Source organism: Archocentrus centrarchus, chromosome 24 (genome assembly GCF_007364275.1).
Source record: "Archocentrus centrarchus isolate MPI-CPG fArcCen1 chromosome 24, fArcCen1, whole genome shotgun sequence".
NCBI lineage: Eukaryota > Metazoa > Chordata > Actinopteri > Cichliformes > Cichlidae > Archocentrus > Archocentrus centrarchus.
The window spans coordinates 35388010-35407976 of record NC_044369.1 but is presented as its reverse complement, the minus strand read 5'-3'; the positions used below and the strand labels follow the sequence as shown (position 1 = coordinate 35407976).

At 47.1% G+C, this 19967-nt stretch overlaps 2 protein-coding genes across 4 annotated transcripts in view; one reads left to right on the top strand and one right to left on the bottom strand.

Annotated features, from left to right (window-relative positions):
- The first annotated feature begins 5485 nt into the window (after positions 1-5485).
- Positions 5486-12606, top strand: gpr132b (G protein-coupled receptor 132b). 3 transcript variants are annotated; one of them, XM_030721939.1, is made up of 4 exons: positions 6656-6667; positions 6878-6934; positions 7747-7794; positions 10421-12606. In XM_030721939.1, exon 4 carries the CDS (start codon positions 10467-10469, stop codon positions 11529-11531), a length of 1065 nt encoding a protein of 354 aa, XP_030577799.1. In that variant the 5' UTR covers positions 6656-6667; positions 6878-6934; positions 7747-7794; positions 10421-10466; the 3' UTR covers positions 11532-12606. The 3 variants fall into 3 exon arrangements, with proteins under 3 accessions (XP_030577800.1, XP_030577797.1, XP_030577799.1); XM_030721937.1 differs by lacking the exons at positions 6656-6667; positions 6878-6934 and adding an exon at positions 5527-5587; XM_030721940.1 differs by lacking the exons at positions 6656-6667; positions 6878-6934; positions 7747-7794 and adding an exon at positions 5486-5587.
- Positions 12607-15039: 2433 nt separating this feature from the next.
- cdc42bpb (CDC42 binding protein kinase beta (DMPK-like)) overlaps positions 15040-19967 on the bottom strand; it is a 29858-nt gene continuing 24930 nt past the window's right edge. Inside the window, 16 exon segments of the mRNA XM_030721090.1 lie at positions 15040-15757; positions 15843-15901; positions 15999-16107; positions 16808-16925; positions 17013-17130; positions 17227-17311; positions 17397-17494; positions 17597-17951; positions 18042-18197; positions 18199-18284; positions 18364-18426; positions 18652-18868; positions 18949-19030; positions 19414-19553; positions 19633-19769; positions 19854-19959. Coding sequence (XP_030576950.1) covers positions 15635-15757; positions 15843-15901; positions 15999-16107; positions 16808-16925; positions 17013-17130; positions 17227-17311; positions 17397-17494; positions 17597-17951; positions 18042-18197; positions 18199-18284; positions 18364-18426; positions 18652-18868; positions 18949-19030; positions 19414-19553; positions 19633-19769; positions 19854-19959 — 2052 coding nt within the window. The 3' untranslated portion in view covers positions 15040-15634.

The window sequence follows — 19967 nt, the reverse complement described above, 5'->3', positions numbered from 1 at the left end:
TGTTGTGTATTTTTTTATGTGATTTCTGCAAACACAGTGGAAGGAAACGGCACTCTGAGACACATTAAATGCTTGATATATAAATGTAACTTTTCTGGATTATATGCAAAAATGATCATTCTATCGATCTAATAAGGCCTGATTTAGAGTTCTGCATTGATCCTTTGTGTATAACTGAAAATCCTCTCTGAAGCAAACCTGACACCTGAGAAATGGAACTACACGTCCAAAAACACTGATTACTGCTTTCCAGTTACATGTTAGGCTCCATTACTCAGTTAACAAGTGGAAGCAGCATTTAGCAGTTAGCATTAGCTTACTAATTAGCATTAGCGTTAGCGCTGGGGTGAGAAATATTTCTTGCTAGAACCCGGAAGTTACCATGGCCACCACCAATGGTAACAGCAGAGAAGTAAGTAAGTTGTTTCTCCGCCATCAGTACATTGAGCTAGTGGTGGGCAGATCGATCCTAATATCGATAATATGGATGCCACCGTTGGTATTGGTATTGATCAATATCAGTGTGATGAGATCGATACTTTGGCTTCAGTTTCTCTCCTGTATGCAGTGCTGCGGTTTCATCAAAGATACGAGCTGACTGTCTAAGTGTCGCTCCTGTCACAGCACAGAGCACTTTGCTCCCCCCCTCCCCACAGTGTTTTGTTATACTGGCATGTGACGCGTAACATATTTTATTTGGGAAAAAAAAGGATTTTGCTATGAAACATTTAAAGCAAATTTAAATTTAAATTTGTAGAAAATTAGTGAATGAAGGAACATTTTTTATTAAATTTTTTTATAATACTTTCTGAACGATCTACCTGGAAAAAAGTTTGCATTTGTTCTTGAGTAATGATTTTGTACACTTAATTTATGAAAAAAAAAATTCCAGACATCAATGTATGGGGAAAATTGTTTTATTCTATTGTTTCAGAACAATAACTTTTATTTTGATAAAGTATTTTCTACTTACATATAAACTTTGCCCAGTTCCATCCTGGGTTTTAACTAATTAATGATCCAAAGGAAAAAAATCTCAAACCAGTTAAACTTCATGGAAATTCTTCATAATTATTAAAAAGTATTGGTATCAGTATCGGTGATAATGGCCCTGTGTTTACTTTACATAGGATCGATACCAAATATTGAAGTATTGCACACAACTACACTGAGCAGCATACATGAGGAGTGATTGACAGTGCTAAGACCCTCTTCCTGGCTCTGATTGGTTGTTTTTGACTGGGAGCGGTTCAGGGAGGAGGTGGAGGAGCTCCATTTTTTCGCAGATTATCGGTCTCATACTGTCTGACATGGTGACAGTTTTAACAAATATGTAAAAACCAGATTTTTATAAAAGTTACATCCTGCAGCTTTAATCTGTATAAGATTAAAGGCTTTAGTTCTTACTGTTGATGAGTGTTTGCCATTTTTTCAGTTTTACACATTTACCTATGTGGTTTTGAAAAAGCACCCATTTTTACAAAGGTTGTTGGTTTAAAAACAACACAACTTTATGCATTGTTTATGAAAGGCAGAGAAAAGTTAAGACTATTGTGATGAACTATGAATAATTGTTTTACATTCTGTGATAAATGATGGAAGTCACCCAGGAGTATTAAATAAAGATGGTTATATTTATTTGAGCTGTGAGTGTTTAATATCAGGGTGATTTTATGGTAATGTGGATCTTTCAGATCAATTTGAGAAGTGATTTTGATCATGTTTCACATTTTATTGGGTCGTGTAGCATCAGGCACTGGTTTTGGTCTTGTCTCGGTCTCGCCCTCCCTCGGTCTTGGTCTCGACTGGTCTTGGGCCCTAAAAGTCTTGGTCTTGTCTCGGTCTCGGGTTAGGTGGTCTTGACTACAACACTAGAAGCTCCTCTGGAAGATGAAGATCAGTTGCTGCAGCCGGGTGATGGGCGGAATATGCACTTGCTGTGTTTTCAGTGTCACAGTGAATCCTGGCTGCAGGAGTATGAAACTCAGCACAAGGAGGAAACGGCTCAGAAGACGGAGACAAGTCGGATTCATGACTGACAACAGGCTGGAGCAGGACGAGAAACAGGAAAAATCCCAAGACTATAAAGTTGAAGTTTAGATGGAAAATGAAGGAAATCCACCATCAGAGCTTCTGATCTCCAAAGAGCTCAGGGTGAATGTCACCCACGGACCTTCCGACTCTCGGAGCCTCGGTCTGGATCGGCTCTGGTTTCACCGGACACCCCGTCACTGCTCAGTGTCCAAACAGGAAGTCAGTGTATAAGAAATATAAACTTGAGAGACCACACCAGCGCTCACCTGATCTGAGGTGTGACATCAGCACAGCTTCACCTGTTTCTGTCTGCCAACAGTTCAACTAAAAGTTCAGATCAAAGAAGAGTCAGAGCGCTGGAATCTACCCCCTGTGTGGCTCCTGTGCCGGATTAATGCCACTAAAATGAATATGTTACCCAGACTATTCATTTTTTTAAGTCTGTGAACAAATTACTGAGCTCCTTTATTTGGAAAAATTCTTCACTTAGAATAGCTTTAAAATTTAATTCAATGGAAAGAGAAAGGCGGACTGGGACTTCCAGACCTCCAACTGTATTACTGAGCTTCCCACTGGACAGATGTGGAAGAAGAACTCTGCCTTCCTGTTCCGCTGACCTCCCTGACATTCATAAATAACATCATAACCTTCCTGTCAACATTACAGTGGCTTGCAAAAGAATTCATACCCCTTGAACTTTTCCATATTTTGTCACATTACAACCACAGACATAAATATATTTCACTGGAATTTAATGTGAAAGACCAACACAAAGTGGTTACAACTGTGAAGTGGAAAGAAAATTATACATGATTCATAACATTTTTTACAAATAAAAAACTGAGCCCCCTTTTCTCTGAGTGCAGCCAGTTGCATTCAGAAGTTGCCTGATGACTGCTAATGACTACAAAGAGTCCACCTGTGTGTAATCTAATCTCAGTACAAATACAGCTGCTCCGTAACTGCCTCAGAGGTTGGTTAAGAGAATATTGGGGAGTAAACAGCATCATGAAGTCCAAAGAACACACAGACAGGTCAGGAAGAAGGTTGTGGAGAAGTTTAAAGCAGGCTTAGGCTATAAAAGGATTTCCCAAGCTTTGAACGTCTCACGGAGCACTGTTCAATCCATTATCCAGAAATGGAAAGAGTACAACTGTAAACCTACCAAGACAAGGCCGTCCACCTAAACTTACAGGCCCAACAAGGAGAGCACTGATCAGAGATGCAGCCAAGAGGCCCACAGTGACTCTGGACCAAATGCAGAGATCCACAGCTCAGGTGGGGAAATCTGTCCACAGGACAACTATTAGTCGTGCACTGCACAAATGTGGTCTTTATGGAAGAGTGGCAAGAAGAAAGCCATTGTTAAAGAAAACCATAAAAAGTCCCATTTGCAGTTTGCCAGAAGCCATGTTGGAGACACAGCAAACATGTGGAACAAGGTGCTTTGGTCAGAGGAGACCAAAATTGAACTTTTTGGACAAAATTCAAAACACTGTGTGGCGGAGAATTAACACTGCACATCACTCTGAACACACCATCCCCACTGTCACATATGGTGGTGGCAGCATCATGCTCTGGGGCTGCTTCTCTTCAGCAGGGACAGGGAAGTTGGTCAGAGTTGATGGGAAGATGGATGGAGCCAAATACAGGAAGAAAACCTGTTGGAGTCTGCAAAAGACTTGAGACTGGGGCGGAGGTTCACCTTCCAGCAGGACAGCGACCCTAAACATAAAGCAGGGCTACAATGGAACGGTTTCAAACCAAACATATTCATGTGTTAGAACGGCCCAGTCAAAGTCCAGACCTAAACCCAATCTGCTGCTCACAAACGCTCTCCATCTAATCTGACTGAGCTTGAGCTGTTTTGTAAAGAAGAATAGGCAAAAATTTCAGTCACTAGATGTTCAAAGCTGGTGGAGACAAACCCTAAAAGACCTGCAGCTGTAACTGCAGCAAAAGGTGCTTCCACAAAGTACTGACTCAGGGGGCTCAATACTTTTGCACACCGCACTTTTCAGTTTTTTATTTGTAAAAAATGTTTCATGTATAATTTTCTTTCCACTTCACAACTGTAACCACTTTGTGTTGGTCTGTCACATTAAATTCCAGTGAAATATGTTTATGTTTGTGGTTGTAATGTGACAAAATATGGAAAAGTTCAAGGGGTATGAATAATTTTGCAAGCCACTATGATCTATAATACTCGGCCAGATGTGAAGACATTTTGTGGATACTGAAATCTCGATGTTAGCTCCTGTAGCCACCAGCCCTGACCTGCTGCCTTCAATCAGCAAATCGTTGCACTGGATTTGGAGAAGATGTGTCATCTATCAGTTTCAACAATTAGGTCTCCTCAAATCCCTCTCAGACCTACGTTTGGAATTCCCAAACCGGATTTTTATGAATATTTTCACATTCGTAATGTAATAAAAACACTAAAGAGAGCGGGACAGCTGTCTTCGAGGTTTTTGGGATGGGGGATTCCTGATGAGCTCTGGATCACTAAAAGGGAAAATCTCTAATCTCTAATCCTGTTTCAGAGCACTGCAGCTCCTCCTCGACTTCCCTGAACCGGTCTGGCAGAAGGATGTGGGCTGTGTCTTTAGTGATGGCCGACGGACACAGTCAGCCAGCACGGATCGTCTTCTCTGTCCTGTAACAAACTAAAGTATAAACATATGTATGGTGTGAATCTCACAGCACTGAGGCCGAGTACGATATACTCATAGCTCATCCCCTGAATGCTGCAAAACTCACACAGGATCAATCCTTCATACTTTGTGGGAATGTAGAAAATCAAAACGGAAACACGTGCGTGACTGTTGATGTCCCGCGAAGCTGACGGACGGGTCAGCTGTGAGAAACCTTTTTGGTACAGAGCTGGACGGGACCCGGGACCCTGGGCATGATGTCAAGTGTATGACATCATAGACGTGATGTCATACCCGCACAGCAATGTATCCTGCTCAACTGGAACCAGCAGCCCCCCCACCCCCCACGCGATTCCTGAATGGTGTCTACTTATTTATGTTTTTTCCTTTTTGTAGTATTTATGTAGTACTTATTTATGTTTAGCATTATGTGCTGGGCCATGTTTGATAAGTCGATGTTTATCCGGGTTGTGTGTGTAACTCTGCCTCTGACCGGAAACAGCTGGAGGACAAACATCTGTCTGCGTCAGGCTCCTCGTGCAGACAGCAGGGGGCGCGCGGATTTAACTGTGACCCCACGGAGGTGACTGTTGTCTCTGTACTCGTGTAGTTTTTACCGTACAGAGTAATAAAGCACCCGGGGGCGACTGTTTGTTGTGATTTATAAATCAAACTGAACTGAAATGATCACAGAGCTGTGAGCGCGCGCAGGCTGAAGCTCATCGATCATCCATCAGTGCTGATCGAAGATTTCCCCTGAATTAAAGATGAAGACGACTTATTGACGGACGGCTTGGAGTCACGTGTCTGGGCGGGACGTCATCACTTCATTGAGGAACCGCACGAGGACAAACGGAGTTTCACCTGAGCCGAGGACAGCGCGCACACGTGAAGATAAGGTACAAATACTACCATCATACTGTGAATGTACTGTGGCGGTAGAGTAGTATTATCAGTATTCCGCTACTGCGGTGCGCATAGTACTGCTTAATTCAGAAACGTCACCGATCATTATACTGATCGTGTTATCGATGAGCTGCAGCTCAGAGTGATGACAGCTGTGTACTGACGGGATGATCAATAGGATCGATAGCAGTGATCAGACCAATGAGAGTGAAGGAGCAGCTGAGATCAGAGCGCTGAACAGGAGAACAAAGAGCAGCAGCTCATTAAACATTCACACTGGAACAGCGGCAGAGGTCCGCAGCCTCCCCTCGGTTCTTTCTTCTAATTGTTTAAAGTGCTCTTGAGCAACAGTTCTCCAGCTTTCTGAAGCTCTCTGTAAGTTCTCCTTTGGACACTGGCTACTTTTTCACTCATCTTCAGTCCACTCTGACCTGTGACTCACTCCAGCTTCAAAAGGCTCCAAACTCAGGGGTGAGTCAGAGTTGTGTCGACACACAACAAACAATTCAAACTGAGTGTGTTACAGCAGCCGTCACAGAAACATCATTTGTTCACTTTAGCTGAATCTATGAAACGTGCCGAAGAGAACTCAGACAAACAGCGGTTAGCTGCAAACTGGACACGAGGAGGACAGAAGAAGACCTAAAAAAACAGCAGATGAACAGGATCTTCTGAAAGACGCAGTTCATCTGATACTAAAGGCAGAAACATCCAAAGAAGAGCTTCGAATATCCTTCAAGAAGCCTGGAGAACAACAGGAAGCTGCCTCAGAGAGTTCAGGCTGAGGTCACACAGGAGTTCACACTGGGTCAGGGTTACTGCAGTTACTTTAGGGGTCCCCGTGTTCCTTTTTGTCCAAAATGAGGTGAATTCAGTCCTGTATAAAATTCAATTAAAATCAAAGTTTCCAAAATATGACTGGGATGAGAACTGGTTCCACAAAACACAAGGACCGAAACCCAGATAGTAACAGAATTACGACACAGAGAGGCCGAGGACAGAAGGGAAGATGCAGAGACAGGAAGAGCAGTAATTACTGTCGGGGCTTTACCTACAACACAAAGAGCCTTGAGGTAACTGTTGTGATTTGGTGCTTTATAAATCAAATTAAATTGAAAATTGAATTGACTAACCTAATGATGGTAACTGCTCACTTGCCTTTGACCCCTCTCAATTTACATAAAGTAATCCATCTGATCTGCTTCTCATCGCCTCCTCCTCCTCCTCCCGCTTCCTTCGTTCTTCCTCTTCCATCTGCCTTACTGTACCCCTGCCCGGCTCAGCACCACGGAGAGCGGAGCGAGAAACAGCTCAGACATCCCTAACACTAGTTCATCGAGGTCATTCGAATTTTATTTCTTTTGTGTGTTTGGCCTTTGTTTTTTTAATGCTGTAAAGAGTCTTTGGGTGTTTGAAAGGCACTTACAAATAAAATGTATTATTATTATTATTATTACTGCAGGGTTGCTCTGACTGTAAACTCTGTTTCTGCCTCATATGCTGTATTTAAATGCATGTTTGCATATTTCAGTATAAAAACAATATATAAAGAATGGGGGGGTGACTCAAGACTTTTGCATGGTACTGTATGAACTACAGTATTACACAATACTACAGAGTACTACAAGTGTTACAGATTACTACAGAGTAACAGAATTTTACCCATCTAAAGTAACTCAGTACTTCTACTGCAGTACACTCCTGAGGGTCTTGAACTCAAGTATGTTCTTTTGATTTTACTTCACTGATCTGCAGCCAGTCGATTGATCAGTGAAGTATTGATCTTTGTAGTACTGAGTACATGAAGAGCACAGAACCTGTGTATTTTTACTGCAGTAACAGATAAGAGGACTAAACCTGCCTGACAGAGTACTACTGCTATGTTTGCAGTACTCCTTTAAAATACTGAATCACACACAGCTGCAGAAATCTGCAGTTGATTATTAGCTTTATGTGTGAATTGATGAGTGATCGAGATAGAGGTGAAGTCATCAATTGTTGAAGTAAAAGCTGAATATATTTTTAGATAAATACCCCTGTGTCATAGGGTCAGGTGTTAAAGGGGAGGAGTTATCTCCTGATGCAAGCCTGGTGCTGAGACACTTTGGAGAATATCAGTGAATCTCTGATTGATTCTGCCTGAACTTTTCAGACTCCTGGAGGAAGACGAGGAGAAGGAGGAGGAGAAAGAGCATTTCAGGTAAAAATGTCTCCTGTGAATGCGAGCTGCTCAGACTGTTTGAAAACACAGAAGAAAAAGTGTTTATTTGAATCAGAGATGGCGTGACTTCCACGCTGAGATAAGGCGAGGTTTCAATATGACAGACTGTGAGAACCATTATTGTGGCGGGGTTTCCTGCAGCAGCTTCCAATTCAGCCTCATCTCTGACAGGAAGTCATCTCACAGCTGTGATTGATCAGCCAGCCTCTGCTAACCAGGTGGTGTGAAAGTCAGAGGAAGGTCAAAGTGTCTGACTCCGCCCACAGAGCAGATTCAGGTCACTGATTAACTCTGACAGTTTTCATTGGTGTTTTTTTTTAAACGGCGAGGACGTTAAAAACACTTCAACACGCCTGAAAAAAGGCGTGAGATTAGGTTCATCCTCCAATAGGGAGGTAAAAACCACGTTTAATATGAATCAGCGTGATTTTACTCCAGCAGGACGCCCTCGGGCTCATGAGGGAGGTCTGAACAAAGCACATCACTTTATTTATTTAGAAACTAATAAATCAAGTAGAACAGTCGATGTCAGGACCATCAGTCCTCAGAGATCTTTCTCACAGTTTCAGTTTGTTCCGAGGTGCAGAATAAAATTTGGCCTGGGTTACAAGGTTAAAGGTTAAAGGTCATGACATTACAATTAGAAAAAGACTGAATAAGTACATGTCATGATCCAGTAGTGAGGCAGGCAGGAAGTGGACCCAAAATGCAGAACTCAGAGGTGGAAGTGAACTTAAACACAGCTTTTACTGCTGGCAGGTAACAAGCAGCACCTGAACTTAGGACCATGGAAACTTGAGGCTAGCAGACGACACAAACACACACGAGGTAACGAGAGGAGAGTGGGAACATCTGGGAAGAACAGGATAATACTAATGAGACAAAGGAAGCAAAACTAAACACAAAGCACACAGGACAAGGGACTGTCAAAATAAAACAGGACGAGCCCTAACATGACAACGAAGGGAACAGGAAGTCGATAACAATAATGATAACTAATAACTGAACAAGAAACTATAATGAACAAGAATCAAAACCAAATGCGAAGGCGGAACATAACAGAAGAACTCAATGAAAACAGAACCTAAAAGAACTAAACACAAAACGCTGGGCACACAGTCCAGGTCCATGAACTCCTCTGTAGACCAAAGTATTCTAGTCGCATGTGAGGCCGTCTGTCCCACAGCTGAAGCTGGGACCAAACCGGGCCATCAGCAGGACGATGATCCAAACACAGCAGCAGATCTCCAACAGAACAGCCGAAAAGAACAGAGCTGCGACGGCCCGAGTCCAGACCTCGGCCTGCTGAATGCTGGGGGGGGCACCTTCAGAGAGCTGTACAGGAATGAATGCTGCAAACCTCACTGAGCTGAAGCTTCTGTGGTGCTTTTCTGCTCTAACTGAGCATTAAAGCACTTTTCAATACAGCCTGAGAACCTTATCTAATGCACATGCACAATCGGGGGAACATGCAGACTGGATCAGTCGGGGATTGAACCATCAACTCTCCGATTAGTCTGCGATCTGCTGTTCCTCCTGAGTCACAGCCACCATGGTCCTGTGAAAATGCTGCATCTCCTTAGGCCGAATGAAGACCAGAATCCAGATCAGAGAGTCTGGGGTTAGGGGCTGAGGAGGTGTTACCCTTCGGTCTGTTCTCTCAGTGTTCAACAGGAATTCTGAAAGAAGCCCGTCATCCACCCAGATCCCCTCTGTGCCGGCTGCTGGGCATCAGTCACATTTCTGCACGTTATTCTGCCCTCAGTGCTTCCTGCACACATGAAGCAACAAACATAAAAACATCTCCAACACAAACCTCAGGCCAACATGCTAACAGCCATCTATAGACATTTACACTTTCTACAGTTAAAAAAAAAGGACCAACACACAACCGGCTCTCACTGTGTGACCACAGAGTCACTGAGCTCATCATGTCTGGATCATCACTCTATAGACCCCGGGGCACAAATGTTTGGTTGGCCCTCAGGAAGAGGGCAGGTCTCCCTGAGTTAATCAGAAGGTTGGTGGGGGTGGGGTGAGAGTCGCGCAGCAGCATTTTGAACCAAACTTGTTGCTCGTAAAGTTCTCCTGCACAGGAGCACGGCAGCCTCACCTGCTGGAGCAGCTGCTAAGACACCGATGCTTCTTCAGTGGGCCCCCTTCGTGCTCGGCCCCGGGCCTTTGCCCAGTATGCCCATTGGACAGTCTGGCCTTGGCTCTCATTACCTGTTCAAAGGTATTGATCTCACCTTTATCAATGTAGTATGAATAGCTGCTAACAGATACAACATGCTAACAGCCATCTATAGATTTCTGTGTCTTAAAGAAAAAAAGCTTAAGGTTTAATAAAGATATAAATTATTTAATAGATTAATTTTATTAGTGTCAGATACACACCAAAGAAAGACAAGGTGGATTTGATAAAGGTAGCTGGCACCATCAGATGCTTTTTCAGCATGCCGGTTGATTAAAGCTGCTGAGCATGCTCAGTCGGGTTCTCCTGCTATCTCTGACCGCCTGTCGCGTTTACAGTTTGTGTTACGTGGATTCTTGTTACAAGGTGATTAACTAAATACGGTCTCTGATTGGCTGTTTCTCCCTGCAGATGAACGGACATCAGCTCTGATTGGCCGTCTCTTCCTGTGGACATCATGCTGGTGGTCACCGAGGAGGTGACCCAGACAAACAATCAGAGCGCGACGCCGTGTGCGCTGCCATATGATGAAGGCCGCCTGCCGCTGGTGCTGCTGTACAGCTGCGTGCTGGTCGTCGGTCTGCCCGCCAACCTGCTGACGGTCTTCCTCACAGGGCTGCAGGTGTGTAGGAAGAACGTGCTCGGTGTTTACCTGTGCAGCCTGTCGGTCTGTGACCTCACCTACCTGGGCACGCTGCCACTGTGGGCAATCTACGTGAACCATAGTCACATCTGGTCATGGTCGTCAGCGGTCTGCAAGCTGACAGGCTACATCTTCTTCAACAACATGTACATCAGCATCTTCCTGCTCTGCTGCGTCTCCTGTGACCGCTGCGTCGCTGTCGTCTACAGCCTGGAGTCCCGCGGCCTGCGCCGGCAGCGCCACGCCACCTTTGTCGTTCTCACCATTGTCCTGGTGGTGGCCATCGGGCACACGCCGGTCTTCACCATGAAGGAGGGCGCCGATGAGGGTTCGCAGCACTGCTTCGAGCCGAGTCAGAGCAGCGCCATGGTGACGAGCTTCAACTACGCTCGCTTCATCATCGGCTTCCTGCTCCCACTGCTGCTGTTGGTCACCACGAACCGCAGTATCCTGGTCAACGTGCAGCGCAGCACGGGTCTGCAGGCAGCACAGAAGCGCCGTGTCCGGCGGTTGGCGGTGGGCGTGGTAGTTCTGTTCCTGGTCTGCTTCGCCCCATACCACGTGATCTTGCTGGTCCGCGGCATCATCTTCCACTTTCCCCAGCTCGACACCTGCTCGTTCCAGGAGAACATGTACACCCCCTACACCATCTCACTGGGCCTGTCCACCATCAACAGCGCCATCAACCCCATCCTCTACGTCCTGTCCAGCAACAACATCCGCAAGGAGCTGCAGCGCGGATTCGCACAGGTCTGCGGCCAAATGCTGCTCAGACAGCCGTCCAGCACCAGCCAGAACAAAATCCAGCCAAGCAACAACTCCTTAGAGCTGAACACGGGCGGCGAGAGGCCGGCAGCAGGAAAACCGCCTGGGAGCTGAGGGAACTGATCTATGACACTCCTCCAGAGACTGATCCAGGACCAGGGGCCTCAAGTCTTACACATGCACAGGAAAAAAGCCAAATGACACACATGAATTAGTTAAACTGCAGGAATGTCTTAGCGACATAAAGACTTGAATGACCTCTAAGTTTGTGCTTCTAAATTCAGATCAAACTGAAGTTGTGCAACGCTTCAGGAGAACTCAGGATTTCTCTGGACTGTAGATACACCTGCACACACCTGCACACCTGGTAGCACAGTCTTCAAACTGTATTTAGTCATTTTCTCATCTTACATCATCAATCAATCAAAAGGTGTTGCTTATTGTTGTTTAAAGTTCAGTCACCTGTTCCCTCACCTGGACTCAGAAAGCAGTGACGGATGGACACCTTCATCATTATCATCGTCGTCATGGAAACACTTCCTGCTCCGATCTTGGTTCCACGGCTGTCGTCATTTTTAGTTTTTTAATAAATTTGAGTCAAATTTTATTTGTTTTTTTAAAGCAGTTTGAATGTAAAATTTGTAACGTGATCATCAGTTTGGGTCGAATGGTGACGGCTGAGTGTGAATCCGTTTCCTCGACCTCGGTGATGTTCCTGCCGCAGAGATTATCCAGGGGAACTCCCCTCCTCCTCCCTGTTTAGGATTTCTGTGTGTGCAGTAAAATTCCCTCCATCACTGATCCCAGCTGAGCCGAAGGAAACACGAGTCCATGATGATCCTAAAGGCTGCAGCAGAGCAGCAGGTGTCAAACACTCTCAGCAGTTATTATTGATCCTAATTAATGAGCGTCTGAAGGTTTGTTTTTATCTGATGGAGTGCTGTTATGAAATATGGGATGGAATTACCTGCTGAGGCACCTTTCCTCTGATTGGCTGCAATCAGCCACAAACTGACAGAATAAAAAGGACCACACTTCCTGTTCCACATTCATTCTGAAGTTTTAGTGCTCAAACGTTGAGACTTTTCAGGCTCAGAGATGCAGTGAGAGCAGATGGTGAGGTGAGCGGGCCTTATGTCAGTTTGTCACATAGTGACAGAATTTTCTGAAGAACTCAAAAAAAAAAAAGGCCAACGCACACACAGGAAGCTGATCTCTCAGCACTATGTGCTTGTGTGTAACACTGCGCGGTGTGAAACAGGAAGTCACAGAATGTGTGAAGCTGCAGCAGAGTCTAAATTTCCTGGAAAAAAATCAAAGCAAATCAAATTCAGAGACCAGCAGGCCTGTGTGCGGCTGCTCCTCTCAGACGGTGCTGAGGGTAAAAAAAAAAATACACCAAAACTCTTGACATCAAATATGTAAACAAAAATGTTTACAAAACAATAAATTCTGAATCATTTCTAAAATCAAAGAGTAAAAATCACCTGAGGTGCACATGTGTGGCGCTGCTGCCCTGTGCACTGTCTGCAGGTGATTCAGCTTCCTTCTCTTTTCACTTTTATTCATAAACTTTGAGGAAACTGAAACTGTCTGAGGTTGATAAAAACACTGGAGTCACATCGGTCTGTTTTCACTGGTTCGGGGCGTTACAGGTGGAGCTCAGGAGGCTCGAGCTTCAGGTTTATCAGATCATGATGATAAAGGAGGAGTTCAGGCCGTGAACGCTGCAGAGCGAGGAGCAGGAAGTCTGACCTGATTCCAGCTCTGCTCTGATTGGCTTTATTGTCGCTCTGCTGCCAACAGACACTGATTGGTTGAGCTCCCACAGTGTAAACAAACTGCCTCATTAATGTTTAAGCAGCCTGTCAGACAGTGCTCAGGGGAAATGAATCATTAATGTCTGACCTGAATAAGATCAGCAGGAGGCTATGGGCAGTGTGCCCTCAGCGCGTCCTCACAGGAAACACTGACTCCTCCCAAGCGTCCACCGCCTGATGACCTTATCAGTGAGTACTTGTTTGTTTCAATACACTCAGACTCCGCCCACTCATGGCACAAACAGGAAGTAATTTGTGGCAATTTGAGGTTAGAACACGCATGAATGATGAGTGTTACGGTGGACATTAACAGCTGCTTTTCCTGTTAGTTCCTCCTGACCTTCTGCCTGTTAATCAATGCCTCCACTATAAATTTGCCCGTGCTTCCTCTGGGGCGACACCTCACACCACAGGTGATGTCCACCTGAACCTAAGATTCGAGCCAGTCACGTGTTTAAATCCACAATCACCCCACCCGTTCTCCCAGCTGTGAGGTGCTGAGCAGCCCTCCTGTACAGACTTGTTTTTCTGCAGATCGCTGCGTCTTACTTACGTCTCAGTGTGAAACGGTAACGATCGCACACGCTCGTATTTCATCAGTGCTGCAGCTTCTCAGCAAGTCCTCCTGATCCTGTCCTCTTTACACTGAAGTTCCCATGAAGTCCAGGGTCCGGTTTGAGCAGGATTTCATTAGTTTTATCCATTCACTGTTTTGTTGTGTATAATTATATACTGTAAAGCACTTTGTGCTTGTTTTTGTAAAGCTCTGCATGAATAAACGTTCCTGGGTTACAGTCTTCAGCTGTTTCCTGTGACTCAGACTTAGTGAAAGCTGCTGCAGGAGGAGCCCCCCTTCATCTGGGAGGTCCACCTGAGCCAGCTGGTCCAGATGTGCTGAGGAACGTTACTACTGACAGCACAGCTCAAAGGCTTCAGTGGGACATGCTGCTGATGGTCAGAAACACCACTGAAGAAGTGATGACAGAAGCTGTTCTGAAAAGGTTCTCCTCTGAGGAACTTCGACTAATGACACACATTAACCCTTTAATGACTCCACAGGCCTGGATGACCTCTAACCTCCTGCTTCTACAGTCAGATCAAACTGAAGTTCTTGTGCTCGGCCCCACAAATCTTAGAAACATGGTGTCCAGTGGCGGCTCCAGAAATATTTCTCTGCAGGTGCCAAGTGGGGGGGTGGGGGGTGGGGTGTTTAAGCATTTTACTGAGGGTGCTATGAAGGATCGTTTTTTCTTTCAGGTTTCAGCACACACAGACACAAGCTATTTTCTTGGGGCTGTTATGGGGGCTATAGCACCCCCAGCGCCGCCACTGATGGTGTCTAACATGTTGTATAAGTGCTTTGAGTGCTCTGATTGAGTAGAAAAGCGCTATATAAGAACTAGTCCATTTAACCAGATACTTACTCTGGATGGCATTACTTTGGCCTCCAGTAACACTGTGAGAAATCTTGGAGTCATTTTTGACCAGGATATGTCCTTCAATGCACATATTAAACAAATATGCTTTTTTGCATTTGTGCAATATTTCTAAAATTAGAAACATCCTTTCTCAGAGTGATGCTGAAAAGCTAATTCATGCATTTATTACTTCTAGGCTGGATTATTGTAATTCATTATTATCAGGCTGTCCTAAAAGCTCCCTGAAAAGCCTTCAGCTGATCCAAAATGCTGCAGCTAGAGTACTGACAGGGACTAGAAAGAGAGAGCAGATTTCTCCCATATTGGCTTCTCTTCATTGGCTCCCTGCCGGGGCTCACCTGTGCAGGTGTGACTCAGACTCAGTTTCTCTTCAGGTTCTTTTATTGTGTTTTTGGCCACTAATAGTTTATCATTACAAAGATTCTTTAACTGGTGATTCTGGAAGAAACAAAGCAGTAGTGTTCAGGTGTGACCCCCCCCCCACCTCTCACCTGTCTCTGCCTGAGCAGAGGGCGGAGCCAAGTCAGAGGAGGGGCAACAGGAAAGATCATCACTGACACAAATCAAAGATTATTTTACCCCTAAACAACAACAACAACAACAACGATGAAGGTGGTAATGATGAAGATGATGTGCAACTTTAACAAAATTAATTCAGTGTTTTTCCGTCAGAGTGAGACCTCCGTCTGCTCGCACGCCAACAGGAAGTCATTACACAGACAAGAACAGGAGGCGCTAGTCCCACAGAGCCAATCAGAGCAAAGGTCAAAGGTCACAGCAGCTGTCAGCAGGGATGGGCTAAAACCAGGGAGTGGAGCTTCCCAGCAGGTAAAATCCAACAAAATAAAAGCAGCAGGAAGCTGAGACACACCCCGCCAGAATAAAATCCTCAAAGTAAAAGCTAAGCTCTCTGCAGCCCGACTGATTCATCAGGCTGTTCTCAGGTGGGGGTGTCGCCTCAGGGCTCTGAGTCCAGGCCATCGAGGGTGAGCTGGCTGCGGTGGGGGGAGTTGGGGCTGGGGGGGCCGCTGGGATTGGAGCTGTTGGAGGGCGTCGAGTGTTTGGTGGAGTCCGAGTCGGGCTGAGGGATCAATACGTTAGATCGATTACAGATCAGAGCTGATCAAAAGAGAGAATGTGCGTGTGTGTGTGTGTGCGCATGTTACCTCTCGGTCCGCCTCCTCTGGGTCACAGATGCTGCGGGATGAAGCTCCTCCCCCAAAATCTGAGCCAATGAAAAGAGAAGACAGGTGAAAGCATGACATACCTGCACAGGTGAGAGCAACAGCACAAATGCTTTAACTCTGCTCAGGTGTGTTTACCTGAAGCTGTGCGCGTGATGTGCGACTTGCTCCTCTGTTGCCGGGAGATACTGGAGAGGGGGCGGGGCTTGTCTTTAAAGGAGTCATCCTGAGAGGAGGGCATCACACTCTACACACACACACACACACACACACACACACACACACACACACACACACACACACACACACACACACACAGCCGGATTGAGCATGCTGATCAAGCTGCAGCCTCTGATCGGACTGACTGATCAGCTGTCAGACTAAATAAGAAGTTACACAGCGTGATCTGATGACATCATCATTATAAAGCCGATCAACAGGACGCTGTGACGTCAGCAAATCAATGTGACTGCTGCATTCAGGTCATGTGACCTGAGTGCAGGCTGAGTGAGGGAAGAGGGGGAGGAGACAGAAGCTGGCCTACCCTTCCCACAGAAGAGGTGGAGGGAGAGGAGGAGGAGGAGGAAGGCTGCAGGAGGCTCTGCTGGGAGGAGGAAGAGGCGGCATCTTTCTGCAAGAAGGCGCCGGCCGACGCCGACGTCATGTGATACACGTGCTCAAAGTTGGAGGGGGGAGAGATGAGGGTGTGACGGGAGGAAGAGGAGGAAGGGGAGGGAGAGGAGGAGGAGGAGAGGGAGATGACATCACCAACCTGAACACCAGGGACGAAGACAAAGACGAGGAGGAAGGTGAGACATGGGGGGGAGAGAAGAGAGGAGTCAGTGTGATGAGACCGGGAGTCAGAGGGGGCGGAGGGGGGTGACGGAGGAGAACATGCCGGCAGCAGGAAGAAGAGGAAGAGGAGGAGGAGGAGGAGGAGGAGTTACCAGAGGGAGGTCCATGAGGACCTGCATGCCATCTCCTGGTCCCATGTGGGCCACATGGTTAAAGTTGGTGGGATTAGAAATCATCTTAGACCGGAGCTCCGGATCCCTCAGCATCTCCCTGAGGAGACAATAACACCACACGGGTAAACAAACAAAAGGTGGGTAAACAACAGATCAACAAAAACGGGCGTTTTTGCTGAGTCACCTCCTCTGCTGGAGTCGCTCCTCCTCAGGAACCTTGAAGAGGAACTTCCTCTTGCTGCGAGTTCGAACCATCAACTTCCTGCTGTGATCTGATGTCTCTGGGATGGTAAGGTCACCCTCTGAAGAGACACAGGTACAGAGGCAGGTGTGCACAGGTTAGCATCATCTGTATTAGCTGCAGTATTAGCGTCTACCTGATTCAGGTGTGCAGCTACCTGATGAGGTGTTGCTGAAGTAAATCAGGCGAGGAGGTTCTGAATTCAGCAGGTTTAACGTCCCTTCAACATTCAGAGGTCGGATCTGTGGACAGGTACGCACACAGGTGTTCAGTCATTGCTGTGATCTGATTGGTTGGTCTGAGTTTTAGCAAGCTGCGACTGGTTACCTTGCGGAGGGAGAGGGTCTGGACCCACTCTGTGGTGTGAATATCAAAAACATCGACCCCGTAATCACTGTACACCGTCAGGTGAGACGAGTTAGAGCCTGAAGAGAGAGAGACAGGTGAGAAACCCACCAGCTGCACCCGCTTCAGGTGACTTCTGGTACTACATCTGCCTTCACGTTAACAATAATTGCGTAACGTACAGAAAGCGAGCGGTGTGGCGGGCCACATCAGCTCCTGGGTCCGGGACCGGCGTCCCTGTCCGTCCACGTAGACGCCGAGCTGGCTGAAGCAGAGCAGCAGCTCGCTGGATCCGCCCTCCAGGGCGTGCAGAGCGTCCAGCGGCTGCTGCGCCAGGAAGGCCAGCGACGGGTCTGCGGGGCTGACCAGGCTGATGGGGGACGACTCCCCCTGCAGGGCCAACAGAGCGAAGCCAGACGGGTAACCGATACACAGCCGGTCCCTGACCATCCCCAACCACTGCACCACACCTGGAGCCTGCACCTCCCACAGCTTTTTGTGATGGGGCTTCGCCGGAGTGATCTCGTAGCACTGAACCTGAAGGTGGGGCAGAGAGAACCTGAGCGTTAGGACAGAGACCGAACCAGAACCTCAGGCCGCCTCCGGGTGAGCCGCTACAACTCTGACCTGACGTTTGATGGCAGCCAGCAGGCAGGCGGGGCCTCCGGGGCGGAGCACACCGGTCGTCATAGCCTGGCAGCCTTTGGTGTCTGCCAGCTTGGCATCAAAGGTGGACTCCGCACCCTCCAGCACCCCCCAGGGGTGAAGATGAACTTGACGGTTCCCGACCGCAGAGGAGCGCGATTATCTTCTCCTTTGGGATTAATTCAATCTGATGCACCTTCTTACTGTCGGCGGCTCTCACAATCACTGGGGAAAGAAAGAAGGGAGGAGTTACGGGTGACTGTCCGGGTGACCGTCGGTGCCAAAGTCTGTTCACGGGTCTCACCGTCTCTCGTGACTTCAACCACAAATAGTCCGTCATCTGTGCCCAGGGCAATCCTCTCCCGATCTGCAAAGAGAGGAAAAGTTCAGACATCTGACAAATTCAACAAATATAAAGAAAACTAATAAAGTCAGCAAAGCCACGAGACCGAAGAGCTACAGGAAACATAATCTATAATCAACCAGGATACCCTGAAACATTGTCAGCCAAGCAGGGCCAACCCTGGGACTCCTCAGAACCTGCCAATGAAAACCTGCCCTACACCTACTTAGTACAGCTCTCGTTACTGACCGAGCACAGCGGCGGACAGCGTGGTCTTGATGATAGGCAGCGAGGCATCGTAGGCCTCGTGCAGAACGTGGACCTGCTGGCTCCTCAGCAGGTTCTTGGTCAGGATACTCTGCAGACCCTCCAGGATCCGGACCCACTTTCTCTTCTCCACCTCACTCTCTGCCAGGACGAGCAGAGACACGGAAGACAGCTGCGAGATCAGCTGCGATGAGGTCACCTGATCATGACAACAAAAACAATCAGGACCGTACAGGTGTGCTCAGACAGCCAAAGGTACAAAGGGACCAGGTCTCCTACCCTGAAGATGCAGGGGATGTCCTTCCTGGTTGCATGGATCACATCAGAAGCCAAGACAGAACAGACGGAAAAGTCCTCATCCCTGAAACAGAGATGTCTGAGATTATGTTCTTCATCGCAAACACCAAAACAGTACTGGTCACAAATCCCACCGCACAAACAAAGTGTCACAGGACTGCCCAAATCTCCAGCCCACTCAGATCTTCCCAGGAATACCCAAAACTTGTCCAGGTGGCCCAGGGGCATTCCTGGGACATCTAACATCTTCTCAGAGCTACAGGACCACCAAAAACTGTCATTAAGACTACCAAAACTTTCTCAGGACTACTTCTCTGGACCTGGATCTACAAGACTAGCTGATTCTCCTCAGAATCCCTGAACTCCTTAAACCTGCTCAGAGCAACCTGAATCTTTAAAAGGGTTCTGCTTTTTGATGTCCTGACACCAGGTGGGCAATCCGAATACCTGAGGTCGAGGACCAGACTGGCCGCCACCCCAGGCTGGGTGGACTTTCCCTCCGGGATGTCGTAGAGAAAGAGTTTACAGTCAGAGACCACAGCAAACGCTCGCTGCCAGCCCTTCTTCACGCCGCTGGGCTTTGGGATCTGATGGAAACAAACCAGCATGAGTCTGTGGAACTCCTGCACCAGTACAGTATTGTCAGTACTGTGTCAGCGGACTCACTCTGACATAGCCCTTATAAGCAGTGCCGATTCCTCTCTGGACATCGATGCCCTGCGGCCTCTTAGCCTGCTCTGCTGGGATTGGGCAGACCAGAGGGGCGTGGTCTTTACAGGAAACGTGACAGATGAAGGAGCACACTGCGGAGACACCGAGAGTCAGTCAGATACTTTCCCTGTGACTGAACCAGAAGCAGAAGTGGAGGCTCCTCCAGAGCTGCGTACCTTCGCAGGCGTATCCCTGCCGGATGAGCCCCACCATCAGAGAGGTGCAGTGAGTGCACTGAGGCGGACTGGAGAACGTCTTGATGCTCAGCTGGTGTGCTTTGGGCTGAAATG